General features: G+C 41.1%; 1 protein-coding gene across 7 annotated transcripts in view; it reads right to left on the minus strand.

Moving 5' to 3' along the window:
* NELL1 (neural EGFL like 1) overlaps nucleotides 1-23,217 on the minus strand; it is a 465,038-nt gene that overhangs the window by 385,474 nt on the left and 56,347 nt on the right. For 6 of the 7 annotated variants that reach the window (XM_032794575.2, XM_075065234.1, XM_032794574.2 and 3 more), the window contains exon 4: nucleotides 10,920-11,090. The exons of the other annotated variant lie outside the window; for it this stretch is intronic. In XM_032794575.2, coding sequence (XP_032650466.1) covers nucleotides 10,920-11,090 — 171 coding nt within the window. The remainder of the gene's footprint in view (nucleotides 1-10,919; nucleotides 11,091-23,217) is intronic. 7 annotated transcript variants of the gene reach the window in all.

The raw sequence follows: 23,217 nt of genomic DNA on the forward strand, positions 1-23,217 counted from the left end.
AGATAGGATGCATTATTTGACGTGTCTTCAGTTTTGTAACAAATTGAACTCAATTGTTCATCTAGATTTCAGCTCTCCGTTCTGATAAAAATAATCTTCTTGTGAGAAATTCTGATTTTTCATGATGTCTCTGTCATACAATAGGAGTTCACAATCGCTGAACAAGAGGAAAGCAATTTAGATAAAACTCAGGTTTTGTAGGAAGGCTATTGCTATTAAATTTGGAACATACAATAGCCAACTGTTTAATCAAAAAGTTATTGTTTGGCTCTGGAGGGTGAAAAAGGGAGATGTCATAATAATAGCATTTGTGCTAAATAAACTAGAAAATGCATGCTCAGGTTTAAAGTTCTTTTCAAGCTCAAATTTAATCATTTAAACTATAATGGTACATTTCTGATAAACCATTTCCCTGATTTTCTTATTACGATCATAAAGATCAGCTTCCCTACTTATCAGTTTAATTATCCTTTCCCTTGCTGATCTCCCACACTACAAAATTTAAAAATAAAAAGCGTATCCAAAAATGTTTCTTTAAACAACTTCTTTCAACAACAGAGGAAGTTAACTTTCAATTCACTATAAAAAGCGTAAGAATGAGACATAACAAAATAAAACTGAAGTGTTTAGAAGAGAACAGTAAAGTGTTTCTTTTGACAAAACACACACATGCACAGGGCAAACCCTAAAGAGATGCTAACATGTCCAGTTTGAGCTGTTTTTTTTTTTAAATGTTCACTTGGAAAATATTCTCATTTAAACCTAAGTAATAATAAAAATATTTCAAATGTAAGCAACTAAGCTGACATTTAGAATGTCTGTAAATGGGTTCGCTCACTGCAGGAGCACCTCCCTGTGGCCAAACCGGGCACAGTGGCTGTCTCCCTGTATGGTGCTCCTGCTGACAGTCACTTCTTTACAGGGGTGCTCTCCCTTCCCACAACTTGGCCCTCCAGCTAAGTCACACTTTGTTACCCCAGAAGGGGTGGACTAGAGTCCAACAACTCTATAGTTAAATGGCCTTCTGTCTGTCTCCGTGCTCCCTGGCCCTTACACCCCTAACCTCAGAGGGTTTCACCCCAACTTCCTGGTGGCTGGTAGGAGAAACTAGGCCCTCACTCTCCTGTGGGTTCCAGACCTGAGACCCATACCTACCCAGCCAAGGTCTACTCCCTCAGAATTCTTGCTGCTTCCCTGGACTTCTTCCGTTCCCCAGAGATTGACTGCACATTCTCTCCCTGCAGCCCCTTTCTGCCTTAAAAAAAAAAAAAAGGCGCCTCACCGCTTCCTAGCTTTATAATCACCACCCATCCCTTCCCTGGCTTGGCTTCATTATCATTTACAGCTGGCTCTCTCTCTCTGGCAGACGGGCCAGGTATGTAAACTGGTCTTTCAGGCCCATGTTAACCTCTTGCCTACATGGGGCCCCATGGCCTACATGGTGTACACACCCCGTCACAACCTCTAACAAAGCTATGGATGACTCTTATCCTTGTTTTTTTCACTATTAAACTACAACTGACCACTGACATAATATCCATAAGAAAAGTTGACTGTGCTTGCTAGTTTAGGGGCAGCATAATTAGTGTAAGACTTTTAAGTGAGGGGAGCATTAGTGCAGCAAGAATCAACAGGAGACTGTGTAAAACAGTCCTAGAAAAGCCATTGGCTTATTACTGGTGCACACAGAAGAGGAGAAGACCTATTAAAACATATGGTGACTACAATATGGAGGGCAAACATTCATACTAATAGTAGCACCTACCTCTTATATAGGACATTTCATCCATTCATCTCAAAGGGCTTACAAAGGTGATCAAAATCATTATCCCCATTCTACAGATGGGGAAACTGAGTCACAGAGAGACTAACTGACTTGTCCAAAGTGACCTTGGCTGTCAGTGCCAGAATAGAGTGACTAGGACCCTGGTCTTCTGAGTCTCTTAGGCCACACTGTTTCCCCATCTTCATACTAACAAGTAGTGCAGTCACAAAAGTAAAGGGTCCCAGTATAATGACTACAATCAGATACATCATGGGAAAGTATTGTGGGAAAATACTCAGGACAAAATATGCCTAAATTCCCTGATTTTCAGAAGACCTGAACTCCAATTTAAGTCAGTATGAATTTAGATGACTAACTTTAACCATCTACATTTGAAAATGTTAGCCATATGGCTGAAGCTTCTCTCCTCTAGTTCCGGAAACACAGCAACACTTCTGCTACTGCAGTCTTTGACCTCTCATAAGCAGACACTGCTAACAGTCTGAATGTAGTAACAAGTAGCAGTGATTTTTATGATGCATGCAAATATCCACCAGGGAGTAGGAGACAACCACCAAACCCTGTTTTATTTGTGACCTAAAACTGGTCTAGAACTCATATCTCCAAAGCAAAAAGAACAGCTTGTATATTAAAGACCTGAGCCATAGCCCACTAGAAGTCAATGCCTAAAACTCCCCTTAACATCGATGGGCTTTGGATCAGGTGCCAAACAATACCATCTAAATGCCTCTGCTACATATTACTAGCAGGAAAACTATCAATATTGGGCTCTTTCCCAGTTATTACCATACCAATACCCCCCAGAGTAATCCTTTCCCAGAAACTCTCTCTAGAATTACGTCTCAGATACCAATCATCATAAAATCTAAGAATGAATGACTAGAAAAGGAAATCCTGGCAAGTGAAGGAGGAAATTAATATGATGGGTCCTCCAAAGGGGGAAGAAAGAAGAAAATCCAAAAAAATCAAGCAAAAAGAGAAATCTTCAGGTAGAATGGGATCAGGATGGGCAATAAATAAAAACTAAACAACTGTCTATGAAACAAACAAAAAAAAGATATAATCCCATCCTATGACTTGATAGTGATGATTCATGCTTACTGATCCCATGTGACTGGGACATGGCACTGCTGGTGCACCAAAAATACCGCTAGTTTAGAACAAAAATGTCAAAGCATTACATGTATATTTTATCATCATGACACAGAAAATCTAAGGACACTATTTCTGTTTTGCAACAAAGCACTGAAAAGTGAACCTGAGCAAACCTGAAACACCTTCCACAAGATATGTATGCAACATTTGCAAAGCAGTAAATCCTCCCACAATGTGGAGATGTTCGCCTCACTACAGCTGCATTCGGTGTACCTGAAGGCATATCTTCGAAGCCTTAAGTGTTTGCTCACAACAAGCATGAGTCAGAAAATACTGGGCCTGATTCTCCTCCTACTTGCTCCTATGTAAACCAGAAGGTCAATGGGTAAAAACAATACGAGTAAAAACAATGGGGGAGGAGGAGGAAGAAAAGAACAAGAACTGGTGAAAGTGAGAGAATAACCAGACTCCAAAACTGAGCTATGCTGTTATGGAAAATAAATGTAAAATAAAAGAAAAACCATGGCCCTGTCACTGTCAGATTCCCTGCTAAATATCTAAGTTTTGCTTTCCAGAATCACCCGCCAAGTAGTTAATCGCCTTACAGAATATCTTGTCACAGGAGCATCTTATCAAGAGAATCATGTCATAAAAATTTACCCATAATCAAAATAATCTCATCGATATTCCAGAGTCAATTTCTCACAAAGGGAAGGTAGGTACATGATAAGGAGCCACAGGATTGGCTTTGAAGCATTACATATTTGCTCCATGTTCCTATCAAATGTTCTTCTCATTCAATTTTTTTTTTTTTTAAGATACCGTGCAATGACATGGCAGTCTCTCCAGAGACAAACCTGGTCTCTTCCATTAATCATTTCCCTCCTCTCATTCCATAGGCATTGCTTACATTCTTAGCTAGCTTTATGAACTCACTTGTGGTGAGGTGATATAATCCTCATCTCAGTTTTCCCATGATATTTTCATCCACCTTTTTAATTTCCTGCAATGATGCACTCCCTGTGCACTTTCCATAATGACTAATTAGCCGTGATTACAAGCGTATGCAATAAATGTTACATTGGTTCTAAATTTAAAGTATTGATTATAGTCTGTAAAACACATGGTTTAGACCCTGAATAACTTACATAGCATCTTTTATTTCATAAAATCATAGAAATGCAAGACTGGAAGAGACCTTGATAGGTCATCTAGTCCAGTTCCTCACACTGAGGCAGGACTAAGTTCTATCTAAACCACACTTGACAGGCGTTTGTCTAATCTGTTATTAACAACGTCCAGTGACGGAAATTTGACAGCCTCCCTCAGTAATTTGTTCCATAGCTTACCTACTCTTGTAGTTAGGAAGTTTTTTCTAATGTTTAAACTAAATCTCCCTTGCTGCAATTTAAACCAATTACTTTTTGTCCTGTCTGCAGTGGTTAACAACAACAATTTATTGATGCAATAACCTTGGAATTCAGATCACCCGGGATCTCACAGTAACTGGGATATGTGGGTGTTAAGAAAGAGAGATAATATACAGATTGGGAGCAGAACACTTTCAATGAAGGGCCCTCAGTTCAGGAACTTATTTCTCTCTGGATCTGACAGACTTCAGAGGTGAAACCTGTCTATGGGAGTTTTTCCATTGACTTCACTGGAGCCAGGATTTCACCCCAGGGATGTTGCAAGACACATCTATTCATTCAGCCTTTAGGTTGAGTGACTTGGCTTGGCAAAGTGGCATTTTTCTACATTGTGTTAACTTGATTCGTTATACGTGTTTTTAAATTATTTATTGTTTATATGCTGAAGGCACACTGTAAACATTGCAAAACAAAATTAATTAATAACACCACATTTTTCCTCTGATTCCTCCCTCCATAACTGTTCTCAGATATGAAAGCCATTCACAAAAACAGAAACATAACTTTCTTTTGCTTTCATGCTCAGAATCAAACCACTTCTTTTTCCTCCCCAACCAGTACAAAAGAACATTTGATTGGGAATACCAAACCAGAGCCTGGTCCATAAAGACCAGGATCTTGCCTACAGAAGTGGCCAATACTTGACGCATCATCAAAAATAATAGCTTAATGCAACTATCCAATTGAGCAATGTGCTCATGAGGAAAAGGGGCAGGGGGAAACTTTCCTGAATCCTGCGGCAATTGGTTTATTCCCTGAAGCATTACCCTTATTTCTTTAACTGGCATATTCACAAATTAAGGTTGAGCTCAAATTATAGAATTTGGATCTGGATTTCCCCAGATTTCATAATGATCTCAACTACGCCAGTTGTACCAGCTGTAATTCCAATACCTGAGTTCAACAGCCTATCCTGCCAAAGACTTTTTATTTGATCTCGGTGTGCCTCAATTCCCTAACTGTAAAATAGGGATAACAACACTTCTATACCTCAGAAGAGTGTTGTGAGGCTAAATACATCCATGTTTGTTAGGTGCTCAGATACCGCAGTGAAGTGAGCCAGTTGAACACCTAGATACAAGCTGGCCAAAATTTCTAAACATTACTTAGGATGCCTCCATTTCTGGGTATCCATCTTGGAGCACCTTAAAGTAGATTAATATCCAGACAGTGGAATATTAACCTTCTGAAAATTAGGCCCCTTTTAAATTATCTCAGATCAGGCACTGAAAAAGGGAGGCACTCAAAATCACTAGTCACTTTTAAAAATCTGGAGGTGTTTATCTAGACTCCAATAATGTTACTCCTGATTTACATCAGCATCAAAAGAGAATCAATCCCATCATATCCCCAACCTCTGGGGGCTTCAGATCATTCAGAAAGATTGGGGAATATTTGTTAAATAGGGACTCAGATCTAGATTTAGGCTTTCCACAGACATTTAAGGAGGTATTCAGAACTGTTGTTTTGGCTCTGGCCCAATCCTTTTATAAATATTACTGATCATGACCACCTACGACACTGAATTCCATGGGCTGGTTAACCACTCCACAGAGGACAGTCCCTTTATTTTTGGGAACTAAATTTACCTGTCTGAATGGCACACAATAATTATTTTTACAATCTGAAAAGGAAAAACTGTACGCATTTGTGATTCTCACAGTCCCCCAATCTCTTTCCTGTTTCCACAATGCCATTAGTCCTTCACACAAAAACAAAAAACAAAAAAAGTGGAAACAAGCAACGACAAAAGATTCCCTCCGAAAAATCCCCACAAATACAATTTCACCATAGCCATGCTCTAAGAAACCACCTCTATTGTGTGGGTTTACTGCTGTGCAATAACGAACATCTAAATATATATTGCAATAATGTAAAAAGTGAATTTATAATATTTGAGAATAGCGTAATATATCTCCTACCACACTTAAGGAAATGACTGAATAACTCATTTGAGCCTTGTCAGTCTTTAAACTTATTTCCTCTACCATTATGCATCCTCTCTCCGGCACCCCAGTAGCATACAAAGAAGATGAATACATAATGTCATAGTAAAGCATAACACAATATTATTCCTGTCCTACTGAAGTCATGAACCTGTCTATCAACATTCTCAGTTTCATGAAAAAGCACTGCAAGTCTCAAAGTCTAAAAATACATTGCTATGGTCTCTATTGAACAGAAGTTAGACCCTGCTGCTACCAAGTTCTGGAACTCTGTGGACCTCTACAACTCAGCAGTCACTGAGCCAAATCATTATTTAGGAAGCTTAAAAAAAAAAAAAAGAAATCAAGGCTGTTCCTCTTCCAATTGAAATTGATGGCAAAATTCCAACCAACTTCAATTGCAATAAGATCATGGTCTAAAAACAGCTGCCTCGGGATTCTGCTGTGCTCCAACACTCAGAGAGATGTCAAAGGTATCTCTGCTCCATCCTAGTGCCCCTTGTAAGCTAGTGGAGCTCCACGAGCATGTTCATGGAGTTCCCCTTGATGACCTTATGCAGCTACCTCCTTGCAAGAGAGCAAACAGAGCTGTCAATGTCAGCTGGGTAAGGCTACAGCTACACATTTTAATTTATTTATTTCATGGCTTCCTTATGGTGCTGATCACCATAACACAGTATCTGAATACTTCACAGATACTAATGCCTTCCCCATCCCATCCATGAAACCCAGGAGTACTATTATATCACTATTTTACAGACAGGCAAACTAAGAAACACTGAAGTCAGTAGACTTGCCCAGGATCACACAGGAAGTCTCTGGCAGAACCACAGCCAGAACTAAGATGTTCAGTCTGAAAGTCTTCTGCCTTAACCATAAGACCAGCCTTGCTTTACTGAATAATTACCTAGCGTTACTTATGTACAGTGGGTTAAAAATAATCCTTCTCTAGGCAATGGAGTCACACTGAATGCATCCTGAATACCCTATTGTACCTTGACTACAATAACTATAATTTTATAGACATGACAGCAACTGACATGTTATCTGGGGATATTGTTTACTCTAAAAGGTTTAGATCCTTCATGACACACTCAAGGGCTTTCAGTGAGCAAAGGAGAAAAAATAATTTCCAATAAATACTTTAGGCCAGATACTGGGTATGCCTATAGCACACTGTACACAACACTCTTCCTGATTAACCTCCTCTCTGATGGCTCCTGCCACTCCACTGGGCAGAATCTTAAAGGACAAGAACAAGGAATAAAGAAAGCAATGCAACAGAACTGGGTCATGGACCATATATTTAAATGAGGAAGGGGAATCATCCAGCTCTGTAAAGCACCCCCTTGTTCCTCCAGTAGAAAGCTTCGCACAGCAGGTAAGGCAATAGAATCACTCTTTTAAACAAATTTCCCACCTTACTATTTACTGTATTTTGGTTGGTTTGGTTTTCTTGTTTGTTTGTGTTTCCAATTTAAAAGTTCTCATTGCTCATGCACTTTTTATTCCGATGCTCTACTCCAGCAGGAGAAACATAAAAGGAGCAGACAACATTTTTTTCAGATGGACCCCACTTCTTAGTCTGCTTGGTTTCCATTTCTCTTTCTCTTAAAAAAAATACAGGAAATAACCAAGAATATCCATCAAAACCATAGGTTGCTCATCTTCAAAGTACCTTAAAAACTTTTGTTGCATGTTAAAGGCATGTCAGCAGGTATATCTATTTCCCATGAACCCTTAATATTTGTAACACATCACTGGCTACGTGTAAACATTTGTTCCCTCCTACTGCTATTCAAAGGCCCAAAGCAAAGGCCACTGAAGTTAATGGAACAGTTCCGATTGACTTCATCAGACTTCAAAACACAGGTCCAAATCTTTCTACCTGTGTGAGCACCTCAGAACTCCAATATCAGACTCTGTAATGGTTCTTACTCCGAGAGTCTTCCAAGAGCACTGAAAAGAGCAATCAAGACATGGGAAGAGCAGATGTTAAAATGACACACATTGGGGCAAACTTACAGCCTTTGATATATTCACCTCACTACATTCATCTCATTAGTGCAAAGTAAAAGGTAGCAAAGGCTTTCACTAATTGTCAAGTATCTTCCTTTCACATATCCAGATACAAAAAGGACAATTTTACACTGAATTTGAAAGACTAAGGTCAATGATTAATCAAGTACCAGGTGTCAATCTGATAGTCTGAGTCAGCAGGATGCGGATGAAAGGGCTGAGGGAGGTATAAAAATAGATTGGCGGATTTGTTCAAGAATTAAAGGCTCTCAGGCTCCTTTACCTCCTGGCCCGTTCTCTAACTTTTATAGGCAGGAACTACCCTTTGGTATCAAGCCAAACCTTGTCACTAATTAGAGAGCTGATTTTCTGATCTTGACTGCACATACACTCACAACACACACGCACAGCTCTTTTCACATCCTCTTTTAATGCTCTAACTCGTGCACATGATAGTTTCTAACATTTGGAAGTGACACTTTTGCACATTCCAATTCCACCATCTGCTCCCTCACAGATGTTCAATCCTTTCCAGTGTATGCAATGATATTAGTACCCAAAACGATATATGTAGGTGTGCACATACATAAAACTGCACATGTGTAAGTGAGGGCGGTGCTGAGGCCCCAGTGAAAAACAGGCCCTACACTAGTTAGAGTGGCATTTTTGGTTCTTTTGGCTAGTAGTTATTTAATTAGATACACATCCCCAGTATTTATTTAGATTGAACTGAAAGACTGCAGCAGGGAGAGCAGCACATCCTAAGGAAGCAGAAAGTATTCATCTATTGACTAAAATAGCATTCTCTTCTCCTGTGATTTAATTTGTTCGTTCAATTAAGTCCATACAGGCACTGCTTCTTATTAGGCATTCAGGAATTAGCTCAAAGCCTATGACACTAAGCCATCCTAAAATGTTGACATTTATATATAAAAATCTACCCTACCTAATACAGGATTCCGCGTGTACTTTCAGCTGTAGTTTTTCTCCCACTAAAGATTAGGAGGGCTCAGATTTTTTGGCAGTTCTCAACAGTATCCTTTGCTGGCATTCTCTGTTTTTACGCACAACAGATCACTTTCACCTTCTTATGAAATTTACTCAAGTCTTAGCAGGACATATCGGTACAATAAAAAAAAAGTTGATTCCCTCTTGAACGCAAAGGTGTAGGAGCTTAAGATATAAAGCAAACTGTTCATGCCAACACTTGGAGAAAAAACTCTAATTAACTGAATTGAGATGCTACAGTTGAGCCAGGAGCTTAAGATCGTGTGTCTTTTTTTCCCTCCCCATTTAAACCTCTACTACATTCTGCCCTCAAGCCAGGCTTTAAAAATATTCCCATTGCCTTGGAAGTTATTGCAAAAGTATAGAACCAAACAGAGATAGTTAGTTATGGCTGCATGCTGGGAGCAGAGCTGAGCTGCACCGCCCCAGAAGAAGAATCTCTTCTCAAGCACAGGGGGTATAGGTTGCACTACTTCACATAATGGTCTGCTCTCCTCTCTGTGCTGGAGCAGATCTGCATCCTACTGTTCAGGGAATAGGGCCATAATCACATTCTAGTTCCCTTTCTAAAATGAAATGCAGAATGTAGAGGGCAATAACTTCTCCCTTGCAGAGACACTGGAACAATTTGTATAGTGGGGATGCTAACAGCCATTGAACGAAACTGTAAACCTTGTGTATAATGGAAAGCCAGCATCCCAGCACCCCTAGATCCATCACCTATGCTCCCTAGATCATGTAAGCGCTGCAACAATAAAACCTCATATGGGGGGAGGAGGGGTTGATCCAACTTCTGTTGAAGTCAAGGGGTGTTTTGGTGTTCATTTCAGTACAAGCAGGAATGAATCTATTATCTTTTCCACACAGAACTGTCTTCAAATGCCCAATCCTGTGTTGCGTTGAGTGTCCTTGACTGCCACTAACCTCAGTGAGAGATGAGTGCTCAGTATATCATAAAATCAAGTCCCAAATGCAAGCAGTTTCTCGGTGGGTAGCTTTTTGTTCCTGCTTGTGTTTTTGTTTTGTGGGGAGTGGGGCTTGCACACTAATGGTGGCAATATGCAACCCTTACAGCTTTTTAAAGAGAGGTAGCGAACTCGCAGCCAGAAAATAAATGGTACCAATATTGAACTTTTAAGGAGAGCAGCCCCTTTTACAAGTTTCCCTTTAGAAAAGTCATTTAGGCTTTCATTTTGTTTTTAAAAAAGGACACTTGATTAAGTGAAATGAAATTAGAAGATCAAACAACAGCTTCATATATTCTTCAAGTTTCGAGGCATGCTGAGTGAAGCACTCCGCAGACAGAACAGACTGCACAACCGTCTATCACACTTAAATGTAATCACAGCTGAAAATAACATCAGCCAGTACCTACAGCACACTGAGGTATATTTAAGACTCCCCAATCAGCAATCGACCTTTCCTACATGTGTTCATAATCACAATGTACCGTTTCATTTTTATGCTTTGTTTTCTTTCTTACTCTATTGCGTTTGGTCACTTTAGAATATAGAACAGCTTTTTTCTTTTCTCCAATTGCAGTTTTGTTCCCAGGGGAGAGGAGGAGGAGGGAGGAAAGAGATGGCTTGTATTTCTCTAAAAAAGAAAAAAAATTTACAGAACACAATTTCTTACCTGTTGCAATCAACATGAAGCAGAAGGTGGGATGCGCTAAGTGACAGTGCAATCTTGTGCCACTGTCCATCTGCCATCCGGTACGGGAACACCTCTGTTCTTGCCTTTCCATTAAATCTATAGTGATATCTAATCTCGTCCCTCAGGCCGCTGCTCTCCAGTTCAAAGTAGCTGTATTTGAAAGATGAAGAATCAGTTCCATGTTTTAGACTGTGCTATTCCTGCTATCACCACCATTTCCCTCCTTCTGCTCTAAGGCTTAAAAACAGTTCATGCATTTGAAAATGAACTAATCATCACATCAGGTTACAAATGTAAAACAGGTTACACAGTATGGGTGTTAGATCTTGTAGTTTATTATTTTTAATAAAAAAGAGTGAGACAGGGCATAAAATATTAAATAATATCACTTATATGAAGATTGCACATGTTAAAAACACCGTTAGATAGCCCTGAAGATCAAAGTTCCCTTTTTTAATCAACAGTACAAGCATCCCTCCACTGCTCTACCAATGTGCTTCATCTCCTGGCTGGATTTGAATGGGCAACCTAGAAATGATGGGCAACCTAGAAATGATGGGCTCTATTCACACTACTAATGCCAAAGAAGAGGTACTACAGGAACAATGCACCAGCTAATTAGCAGAATAGTATCTACTTGCCACCAATGTCATTTTAAAATGCTTATTTTTAAACATCTTCTCCAAAATTTGTGCTTATTCAATTTATTGACTTTTATTTTTAAGGCTGTAATGTTTCAGCTTTACAAGGAAATTAAAGTCACCAGAAAGAGTAGCTCTCTCAAAACCTGGCACAGTCAAGCAGAACCCTGGGACATTTGTCACAACAGAACAATCACACAAGAGCACTTTCTTGCTAACAAAACAACATTTTTATTTGGCTCAAACTTCCATCAATAGTTGCTTCACACTTGCAGGAGAAACTAGAGAAACAGTTAATTTTTAAAGTGAGTTTACTCCCTGTAAAAGGTACCAGACTAGCAGTGTGGCAACTGAGTCACACCCAGCACGAGAGCAACTTCCCCAAGTTGGTCTACCAGGGAGAGTTCTAGGGACAAGAGAGGAGACTGGCCTTATTGCCTGTTTAATCCTAGGTCTGTCATAAAATTGCCAGGGAAGGATGTGGGCAGAAACTAACAAGAGCAGAGTGGAACCAATGAGGACTGCACAATTCTCGTGGCCTTGAAGGAAGCATAAATGCATAGTCCTCCAATGCTGTAGGTATGCTCTGGAGCTTTGGGAGGGAACTGGGCAGAAGCTAAACAGTAGGGAAGAAGAGGAAAGAGGAGAGAAAACAGAATTATTGGGAAGAGACAAGAATGGAATGGGAGAGGAGAAAGAGACAGTAGCTATTTGCTGGTGGTACATCCAAGGAAGCTGGGATTGCTGCACCGGACGCTGCATGCTTACATCACTGGTGTGGGGAGGAAAGAGTCCTTTGCTTCACTTTCTAGCAAACCTCTCTAAAAGAGGGAAGAAAATCAGTCTTGACAGGCCTTGCTCTCCACTGCCAGAAGGAGATTTCCACGATACTGCATTTGGAAGGAAGATGAGATCACAGAGGATGAACAGAAGAAAGGCAAGAAACCATACCAAAAGAAGACTAAAGACTGAAACATGAACAAGTGGTGTGGAGGAAAGGTAATACACCTGCCGAACTCTTGAAAGCTAGAAATAGGAAAAACTGGAGAGAGAAAATAGGGAAGCATTTAAAGCCACTGAAATATATAGGATTAGAGAAACTTTTCTGAGGGATAAAAAAGAGAAAGATGCCTGATTAGTTAAAAACTCCAGAGATTATTAAAAATGAAAACATTTTAAACAGCTCATTTATTCTTGCCCATTCATGCCTTTTGTCTATTTTTCGCATGTTGCACAGCATTGGCAGTTTCACTCTGGTTTGTAGTCAATTTCACTCTCTGATTTTCATGTAGCAGCCCAATGGGGCATCATTTGGGATACGAATGCTTCCAGGGAATGACTACATCCAAACAAAAAACTCTTTGCACTCCTCAAGTGACAAATACATGTAATGCAGTTTTGCTTGTTTTGTAATATTTTCTTCCCCATCTTTACAAAAGAAACCACTAACTTTTTCGCCTAAAATACTCAAAATTAGAAATATGTAAAATCTAAAACAGTTTGTAATGAAGAGAAAGACAGGGAATAAAAAGAAGAACTGTGACTTATTTCACTTAAAGGGAGGGGTCGCAGTTCAGATTTCCTTCCACGTACCAATCCAATTAATTGGGAAACTAAGAAGAAATATCTATCTAAAATGCTGGATTCCAGCCATCTGAGAGACTGCAAACCTCTCATCTCCTTAATGGACAACAATGAAATTAAACATCAAATCGATGGATGGAGGAGCCCTGCAAGTAAAATAGGACGGAAGAGAAACACTCTTAACCATTATTCTCTGATACATTCTACTGTTTCACATGTCACATAGTTATTGATTTTCTTTCAAACAGACAGAGGGAATTAACAATGCAGATTATCCAGTTGTTCAAGGCAATGATTCTCCAACTGTGGAGACCAGCACTCTTGAGCAGTGATGTTTCCAGTTAATTTCAGCTTAGTCTCGGATTATTTTAGGATTTTCAGAGACTTTTTTAATCAATTACTCTAAACCCAAAAACAAAAATACAAGCCTCTCTCCGCACCTCATGTGACCATTTCATGGCTTTCTTTGTCAGCTGTTCCTGTGGTGTGAACTCAGCCATGATCAAATTTACAGAGGATACCAAAATTGGTGGGGCAGCAAATACACAGGAGAGACAGAGTTACACTGCAGTGTGACCTGGCCAGTGGCGGGACTGGAGTAGTGGGAGATACAAGCAACATGGGGAGAGTCATTATTTAAAAATGTTAAATCCAACAGCCCAGGGAAAGGAAATAATCAGTACAGATAGAAAACGGGGAGACGTGACTAAATAGCCATGCCTAGTGCATTAAAATGAACTTATCTTCAGTCTATCTAGGTTCTTATGTGGTTTTCATCACTGTAACATCTGAGATATTTCCAATAGAAACTGCCTCAGAAAAAGTATGGGACTGGAATCATGGGCTTAGAGGAGAGCTAATCCTAAAGAAGTAGGCCCTTTTATTACAAGGCCTACTATATGAACATTGGTTCAAGGTCACCACAACCAAATCTAGGCAAGCCCAAAACAGAGAAAGCTGTTCCTTGCAGTTTCCTTTTCTTGTCCCTTATTGTCTTTTCTTCACCAACACTATATACACCATTCTCTCATTTAAATTTCCTACATAACCAGATCCTAAGGTGCACCTGAGCTCCATGCTGCTACCTCCTGGTCTCACCTTATGACCCTGGAGGCAGCCAGGGACTGAACTGACTCCAGATACCATTCAGAGAAGCCCCATAGGGGACTTTTGTTAGTGCACACTCCAAGATTGCAATTCATTTTGGCCACTCTGGGAGGTTCCAGGGAGTGCTCCCTCTATGAAGTGCCATCCAGAGACACAAGCTGGTTGGAGCAAAAGCAGCCAAAGCAGGGACTGTTGCACGATGGGGAGTGGTGAAAATGGGGCCCAACCAGGGATATCCCTCACCCTAAAATACCTCTGGACACAGAACTGTGCAGGGGAGACCTCCTGCACTGCCCTCAGCATGTAGCCTTGCGGAAAAACTGCCAAGAGCAGCCAGCCTGAGAGTCCAGGCAGTAGTAGCAGAAGGAGCCAAAGCAGGGGTCTCTGGACATTCCAGTCAAGACTATAGAATATTCTCTGATTTTCTCTGCCTGTGCTGATTGGCTGTTTGCACCAACCCTTCATCTGCCTCACCAGGCTCTTCACTTCAACTTCACTCCACAATGACCTTCTTTACCCTCTGCTCCCCCTTACCCTGCCCCACTCACCATTTCCCTTCTCTTTCCATTTAGCTGAACACCTCTTAAGTAACCATGCACCCCAAATAAACAAAATTTGTGGAATTAACATGCCATTTGCCACCACCCACTGTTCACTCACCTTGTGTGTTCTATACCTTCCCACACCCTGTGTCTGACTTGTCTATTTAAACAATATTGTCTCATTGTTTCCTTATACAATTTTGTCTCTTTGCATCCCTCTGTTTTCTCTTATCTTAAACTTTGATTGTAAGCTCTTTGGGACAGTGACAGCTTTTTTGTTCAGCATTTGTAAAGTGCCTAGCACAATGGGGTCCTGGTCCCTGACTGGGGCTCCTAGGTGCTATAACACAAAAAAATGAAATAGTAAGTGCCACTAAAGGAGTACAAAAGCAAAGAATCGGGATTTGGGTCAGTCATACTTTGCACTTAGAACAGGGTCCTTCCATCTGAGAATCTTAGAGAACTTACAAATATTGATAAATTAAGCCACAAGATACATCTTTTAGGCAGATATCATCATCCCCATTTCACAGATGGGAACATAAGGCACAGAAAGGTTAAACCATCTGCCCAAGGTCCCACAGGGTGTCACTATTAGAACTAGCAGTAATATTTAGGGTCACAATCCTAGCTTCCCAACTAGGCCACGCTTCATCTGTTTCCACAATGACATCTCCTCATACTAGTGGACAGTGATGACAATTAACATCGTTAGGAGCAATTTATGCTGTTCAGATATTACCACCTCAAAAACCCTTAAAGTGGCTTGGTTCTTGACTGCCAGCTCAGAATAAAGCAGGGGTAATAAAATAACATCAGATTTCAAAAAGTGCACATGTTCCTTCTCCTTATGCTTTCCTGTCACTGATCTGCTTTGTCCATCACAAAAGGCTTGTACACTATTGACAACCACAAAAAATATTCTGGGGCTGATTTTCATTACATGGAGGACTCTTCGCACAACTGTGGCACCATAAGCCCATCTGAGTCCCAAGGTTTCAGAGCCCAAGCCGCAACTTCAAAGTGCTATCTACACAGATATTTTTAGAGCACTAGCATGAGCCTTGCAAGCCCGACTCTGTTGACCTGGGCTAGGAGGCTCACTGTCATGAGCTGTGTAGACATGCCCTAACTAATAGGCCTTACAGTGGAGGTAAATGTACATTGCACCAGTTTTACATAGTTTGTCAATTAAGTGTTTTTTTCCCCAACCAGAAAGGTACGCAGAGCTACTTAAAACACAGAACAGGGAAATCGAAAGGACTTGGGGAACTGGGCTTTTCCTATACTATAAAATGCTGACTAGGATTTCTTTTTAAAACATGTGTCTGGCAAGACAGAGGGAAAGACAGACACAAAGGGAAGTTTTCCCCTAAATTTTCCAAGCAGCAATTAAGCATTATAGTGTTGTCTGAATTACGGATTCGAGTGCAAGGTACAAGATAGTCAGAGGCAGAAAAAAGCAAAATAAAAAAAAATGAAGGAAAACATGGCAGAGACACACACACCTACAAACGTATAACATTAAAAAATTAACTGAGGATGTTATTGTGGAGGATCTAACCTTCTGTTTATGTAAGAGGCAAAACAAAGGCAGAAGAATCTAGGTTTTCTAAATGGAAGAGCAGAGCTTGGATAAGGAAAGCCTTAGAAGTTCACCTAAAAACTGCAATATCAAGAAGATTTTGGAGAGATTATTTTATTTTTTGGTACTCAATAAGAGCACTGTCAATATAAAGGCGCTGCTTGCTGCTGCTGGCAGTTTGCAAGCTAGAACAGTACTAGGACAAGCACCGTCAATGAAGTTGCACTTAGGAAGTTAAATGTTTCATAATTGCCATCTGCTGTCAAAGCACAAAAGAAGTCATTTAAATGGATTTCTCTCTCCTCTTCACATAAGCAGCATGGAAGAGGCTAAGGTTTCAGAAGCGGAGGATGGCCCACCTACACAAATTATAAAGTGGCAGAAAAATAAATATATAAATGTACGAGGTTTATCCCAGAAGCTTAAAAGGACTGAGTGCAAAACAAGCAGCTATAACAGGAAATGCATTACTTTCTGCAATGATTCTTCATAATCCCTCATAGCCACAGAGTTAAACACCTACCGCACAATGTTTTGTTTGTTAATAAAGGACAATGTCCCATCTCTGGAAAAATCCATCAGATTAAATTTGATTATGTATTGTAACTGTATGAGTCGACTGGCACAATGTGTTCCAGGACAAAGTGGTTTCTCATCTGGCAGCCTTTAGTAGTTATGGTTACTTCAGGGAATGAAAACAGGTGTTGCCGCTGGCCTTGGGGATGATCCTCCTATTTTGATGTCAAGCCACCAAGTAACAACATCCAAAATTGCCCAATTAAGATTCAGTCTCAGAAGATTCACTGTACCAGCAAGTGCAGCCATTTCTTTATAGTGTAGATATGTTATACGGTTAGAGTGCCCATGGATGGCATGAAGCCCCCTGGTGGTTTTGCCTTCTCTGGAGTATACCACTAGACAAATCCTGAGCCTGGTTCTTATCTCACTTACACCAGTGTAAATCAGAAACAACTCCACTGTACTCAATTGAGTTAAACTGGGGTGAGTGGAGAATCAGGCCCAATCTATACAGATGTTTAAAAACATGGGCTGGTGTAGACTGCTCCACTGACTTCAGGGAAGCTGCATCAGTTCACACCACCAGAGAATCTGGCTACATACACACTTGCACAAACATTGCCCGCATTCACAAGTTGACTAAGCAAGCGCATACAAGTGAACAAACTCAAAGAATATTCCTGGCTTTATTCTAAAGTACTAATTCTCTTGGAAATAGTTCCCTCAGTATCAAAATACTGCCTTTTCTTCCTCTTTCTTTAGAAGATGGATGAAAGCCTCTCTCAACTGCAATGACAAAGAGAGGCTACTTGCTCCTGAAATAAATGTGCTCTATGTTATACCCAGTGTATGTTCTGTGAGTTATAGAGACAAATAAATGAGAAAAATATAAGCCTGGGTAAACAACACCCCCCATATTTCTCCCCTTGCCCTTCAGTAAAGAGTCAGGAATGTAAAAAATCTCCTTCATTTACATCTTACCTTGGATTCTAAACATAATAGCGGAAACTGATCCTTATTGTAACTCCACAGAAATCAATGGAGTTGCATCATGGACAAATTTTGACCATTTTAGAGGCTTTTGCTGCATTTTCTTTGTTTAGCTTCTGAATAAGAGCCATCAGATTGTTAACATGATGAACTACTGCTCTTCCAGGTCCATGTGAAAGGTACAAAAGCTGGAGCCCATCCGGGGTAACAGCCACTATGGGGAGCCCTGGACTCTCCACCTGCCCTGGGTGGGGAGCCCAAGAGAAACTCCCGGCCCATGTCCCCACTCCCCAGGGTATGCCTATGAGGGCAGGTGAAGGGTCCAGGGCTCCCCATAGCAGCCTGGGAGGCTGCTACCCCGGCCAGGCTCCAGCTTCTGGCCTGGGCAGGGGGTGGTGCCTTTGGGGGGACAGGGGCGGAGCCACAGAAGGGGCAGGCCTCATGGCCCACTCACTTTTATGAAGGATCCAGAGCTGCTGGGTGGAGTCAGAAGCCAGGTATCAGAGCCAGGCATCAGAACAGGAGTCAGGAATCAGAGCTCAGGGTGAGAACCGCAGTCAGAGGCCAGATGCTAGGACCAATGGTCAGAGCCAAAGTCAGAAGTCAGGAATCAGAGCCCAGGGTGAGAACCAGACTGCCTGGAGTGAGGTAAGGCAGGAGCAGGGCTGGGAACAAGCAGGTACAGGAGCTATGGTCATGGGTGAATGCTTTGAGCAGCTGCTGAACTGCTACTGGGCTGCAGACCCTTCCAGTCAATCAGGCAGCCTACTACAGACCAGCTGTGCTCATTGGGGTGCCCAGAGAATGATTCTGTTGCAGGTCTTGATTCCTGACAGCAGCTATGTTTCCTGGAGGAAATGCAGCACACAGAAAAACAAGATAGGCCTCAGCACTCATTTCTCCTGAACAAAACTAGTGGTCAATAAGCAAGTCTAGAAATACTGACATCCCCTGTGGAGACTGCCCATCACCATAACCAGCCCTGCCTCTCTGACATGTCAGTGTGATGCTGAAATGAAAAGGGTCTTCTTTTGTCTATTCCAACTTACTGCTCTAGTCAGCCTTTTATCACCTTTTTGATAACCTTATTCAGGAATAAGAGACTTGAGAGCATGTTCTGGATAGAAAATTTGTCAACAATGAGTAATGGTGGCTTGTATTTTTAAGGAATGGTGATCTACAGATTTTTAAGATGATGATCAGATACAGGATGTGATTTGACAGATAGAATGGTTAGATATGTATATTAAGGAAACACATTGCTTGAGGAATAGCAGAGTGAATGGTTAGGAGAGCCTGGCTGAAGTTACTATTATTTGTTAGCATGGAAATTACTGCTGCCCCCATTTTTATAATTAGAGCATCTGAACATTATCATGTTTTACAGATGTATCATCAGTTGCCTATTCAAATTCTAGTGGCAGAGAGCAAAAAACCAAATTATGTTGCTAAGTGCAAAATGGGTTTAAGGCACATAAAAAGTTGGACATTTTAAAATAATTACAAATCCTTTGGAGATGGGCATTATTATCCTACAATCAACTCAATGTGTTTTACAATCCCTCTGTTAGCATGTGGAACTCTTATGTACCTCACACAAGGGGCTTGTTAAGAGGGGATAATGCCTGCCTTATTGAAGTTTATTGCTTGATCATTACCCTTTTCTCGTCATAATCATGCTTAAGCTTTAACCAGGCACTTGATACAACTCATTTCAGTTCAAGATCATGGGAATAAGATGCTCAGCAGTATACTGTAACCTGGAAACAGCTGCTATGGATGCAGTGACCAAAGGAAATGGAATAGACAATACCAAAGAAAGAAAGCCTGTGACAAAAATGTATAAACACCTGAAATGGATGGGGGGATGATTATAAGCAGGATTGTGTTCATCCATCAGCTGCTTAGGAGAATCAGCTTCATGTAATCACCATCTTTACTGATGCACAGACTCTAACCTCTAATTGCCAGATGATGGCAAGTTTCATTCAAAAAAGCTACTGATCTCAGGATGCAATCAATAAAATGACAGAAGGAAAGCTCTACAGTTCTGAAAAACAGCTGACTGAAGATGGTCTAAAGGGTATGGATTCTTCTAAACAGCCTTTGCAAAAACAACAAATGACTTCAATTCTGCCTTCTATGGTGCTGCCATCTAACACTGGACACTAATGTAGTTTGGATTAAAGCTATAATGCTGACTACAGTAGTATCCACTACTGAGCTTTGTAAACATAATGCTTAGTCAGTGTTCAAAGGATCTCTGTGTGGATTACTTGTTTAACCTCTAACATAGAACTCTGAAAGTCCCCATCATTCTCAGGAAAATGAAAAAGTGAGGCAGATTTAAGATCGTAACTCTACTGCATCCCAACACTCTCGTTTTAGAAATCGGAGGGCACAAAAATATGACTTCCTTGGGTTGAGTTTTACCATGTTCCAAATCCAAATACCTGAATCTGAGAGAACGAAATGCTGCTCATTTGTACACTTGTATCCTCTATCCCTAAAATAAAAGGAACAGTCAATCAAATAACTTAATCAGCCCTTTTTTACTATCGGAGTATACTTTATATTAACCTAGTCTGAAAAGTTTAATGAAAAAAGCCACCACTGTGACATTTTGTTCATTAAAGGTGTATATTTCTTATTGTCCTATAGTTCTTCTATATGCCATGAGGGGTATATCAAACTGCATGGCACTTAGCCTTTATGACGCTCAAATGTGTCTGTGTACCTGCAAGTAGGCAAATATTTATCTCAATACAATTTTCTTTTCTTGTGTGATCATAAAAGAAAATGATAACCCTAAAGTCTGACTGGCACAAAAAGGCATCTCCTTCAGAGTACAGTGCAAAATAACTGCTTGTTTTCAGAGTATGTGGTAGAAAGACTAACTTCAACATATTCTAGGTTCCTATCACAGATGTATGAACATCCATTTCCTCCACTGTTGGAGCAACTGCCTATTGTCTGTCGAGGTGACACACGCTCTTGCCAGGTCATGGTGATGGTACATGGCAGAGAGAAAAAATGACAACATCACATCTTTATTCAAAAGGACCCACTCATCCTCAGTCCATCTGGGTGGAACATGAGTCTGTATCTAGCACACTTATCTGGAAAACACTACTGTCGGTGAACTTGCATAGATCTGCCTTGGATGGGACCCTATAGTTACAGTGGAGATGGCACTCTAGATTGTTTCCTCAGTGTGCAGAATGCCCACCTAAATACCTCTGGCTAAAAAGAAAAATGTTCATTCCACTGTAACAACCACCAGCAGCACAGATCACAATCGTGCAAACCTAGGACCTACAGCACAGTTCAGACCTCCTAAGGTAAAGTAATGACTGCTTTACCTGGTCACAGTGCTAGGCTGTTATCCTCTGATGGACCAGCTACTAATCGAGGACTTGACACACACTGTGCTAGTGTGGAATATACCACCAGGGCACAAATAGGATCTGGGATATGCTGAGTAGAACTGATCAAAATGTGGAAAATATTTTCAGGGTTGGTGGGACACCCTGGAACCATATAGCAGACTTTCAGAAGCAGATTGTTCAGGTCAGACAGAAAACTCTGTTCTGCACAAACACTCAGGACTGCACCCCTACCTCAGGCCTCTTGTGAGGGAAGGGGGTTTCAACCCTCTTATCTCCCTCAGAAAACAATGCTTGTTCTTGGATAGGAAGATAGTAGGCAAAAAAATTACAGATACGATACTGCTGGATCTGTCCCTCTGCTCCTCTCACCCTGATCACTGTAGCAGCCGTATTCACCATTCCAGTCTCACCCAGCATGCCCCCTTGCAGAGAAGCATAGTGTTGCAGATGAGCCCTTAACTGGTTTTCCTCTCACCCAGAGTATCAACAAGTCCACACAGCCAGTTAAGTGCTAAAGAGCACCTCCTTGTGGAAGTCTCATTTATTAATGGAAAAGCCAACACAGAACAAACACAACATTCACACCAACATCCCATTCTTAGTCCAGGTCTCCCACCTGAATCCAGTGTTCGCTTCTATCCAGGCTCTTTCTCCAGGGTTTTCTTGGTTCCAATTTCTTCCTCTGGTGTTAGGCCTCTTGCCCCTACCAAAGTAACATCCTACTCTGGAGTCTGGGAAGATTGGTCCATTACAACTCTTCTCTGAGACAATGGGTGATCCTTCCCAGGCTGGGCATCAGGCCAGCATGAGGGGGACCTTTGGCTGAGACTAGGCCCTCCTGGATGCCTGCTGTTTGCAGTTCTCCCCTTCCCAGCAGAAGCTCTTACATACTCTCCATCTCCATCTCAGTAGGTTCCCTAAAGAGTTCACCTTCTAGGGCACGGGTCGGCAACCTTTCAGAAGTGCTGTGCCAAGTCTTCATTTATTCACTCTAATTTAAGTTTCCGCGTGCCAGTAATACATTTTAACGTTCTTAGAAGGTCTGTTTCTATAAGTCTATAATATATAACTAAACTATTTTTGTATGTAAAGTAAATAAGGTTTTTAAAAATGTTTAAGAAGCTTCATTTAAAATTAAATTAAAATGCAGAGCCCTCCAGACTGGTGGCCAGGACCCGGGCAGTGAGAGTGCCACTGAAAATCAGCTCACGTGCCACCTTAGTGTCCCTGCTCAACCCTCTGGCTCAGGCTTCTCTAGGGATCTCCCTTCCATAGGAGCTTCCTGTCTCCCTTTGGAGTTCCCTCCAACTGATCTTGAGTCACTTAGCAGGTCTAGGTGCTTGTTTACTAATAAGCCACCTGGGTCAGTCAGTCACCCTCATGTGTGACCTTTATAAAGCAATCAGGCAGATTAGGACTTAATTCCCCAAAAAGAACAGCTGTCCCATGACACCATACAGTGATTCTGTCTACAATACAGCAGGTGGCTGAAACTGCTGTGGGGGAAGAGTCAAATTAATTAGTGTCAGGGAAACATATCCTCCCTCTTATGTGGGCCAAATGTCTCCTGGGAAGCTGCCCCTCCCCTCATTTTTGTGATAACCATCCCCTGAACCCAGATGGCTGCAGGAAGTCAGAGTAGAAGATGTTAGCCACTCCCCAATAGCATCTGTCAGAAATGACAGCACTGCCTGCAGCCCTGCCAAACAGAGGGAGAAAATCAATCTGGCCATGTAGTGGGACAGAAGTCAGTTTGACGGCTAGTGTGGCCCCTCTGGTGGCTCTGGCAGACACTAATTTGCAACACCAACACACTGCTTAGCAGAGATCCATTCCAAAATTCCAGCAGAATGGCTATAAAACTTTAATCAATTAGCTGAGAAAGTTGCCTTCAGTCTAAATTACAGGGAACTCCAACAG

Source organism: Chelonoidis abingdonii, chromosome 4 (genome assembly GCF_003597395.2).
Source record: "Chelonoidis abingdonii isolate Lonesome George chromosome 4, CheloAbing_2.0, whole genome shotgun sequence".
Classification (NCBI taxonomy): domain Eukaryota; kingdom Metazoa; phylum Chordata; order Testudines; family Testudinidae; genus Chelonoidis; species Chelonoidis abingdonii.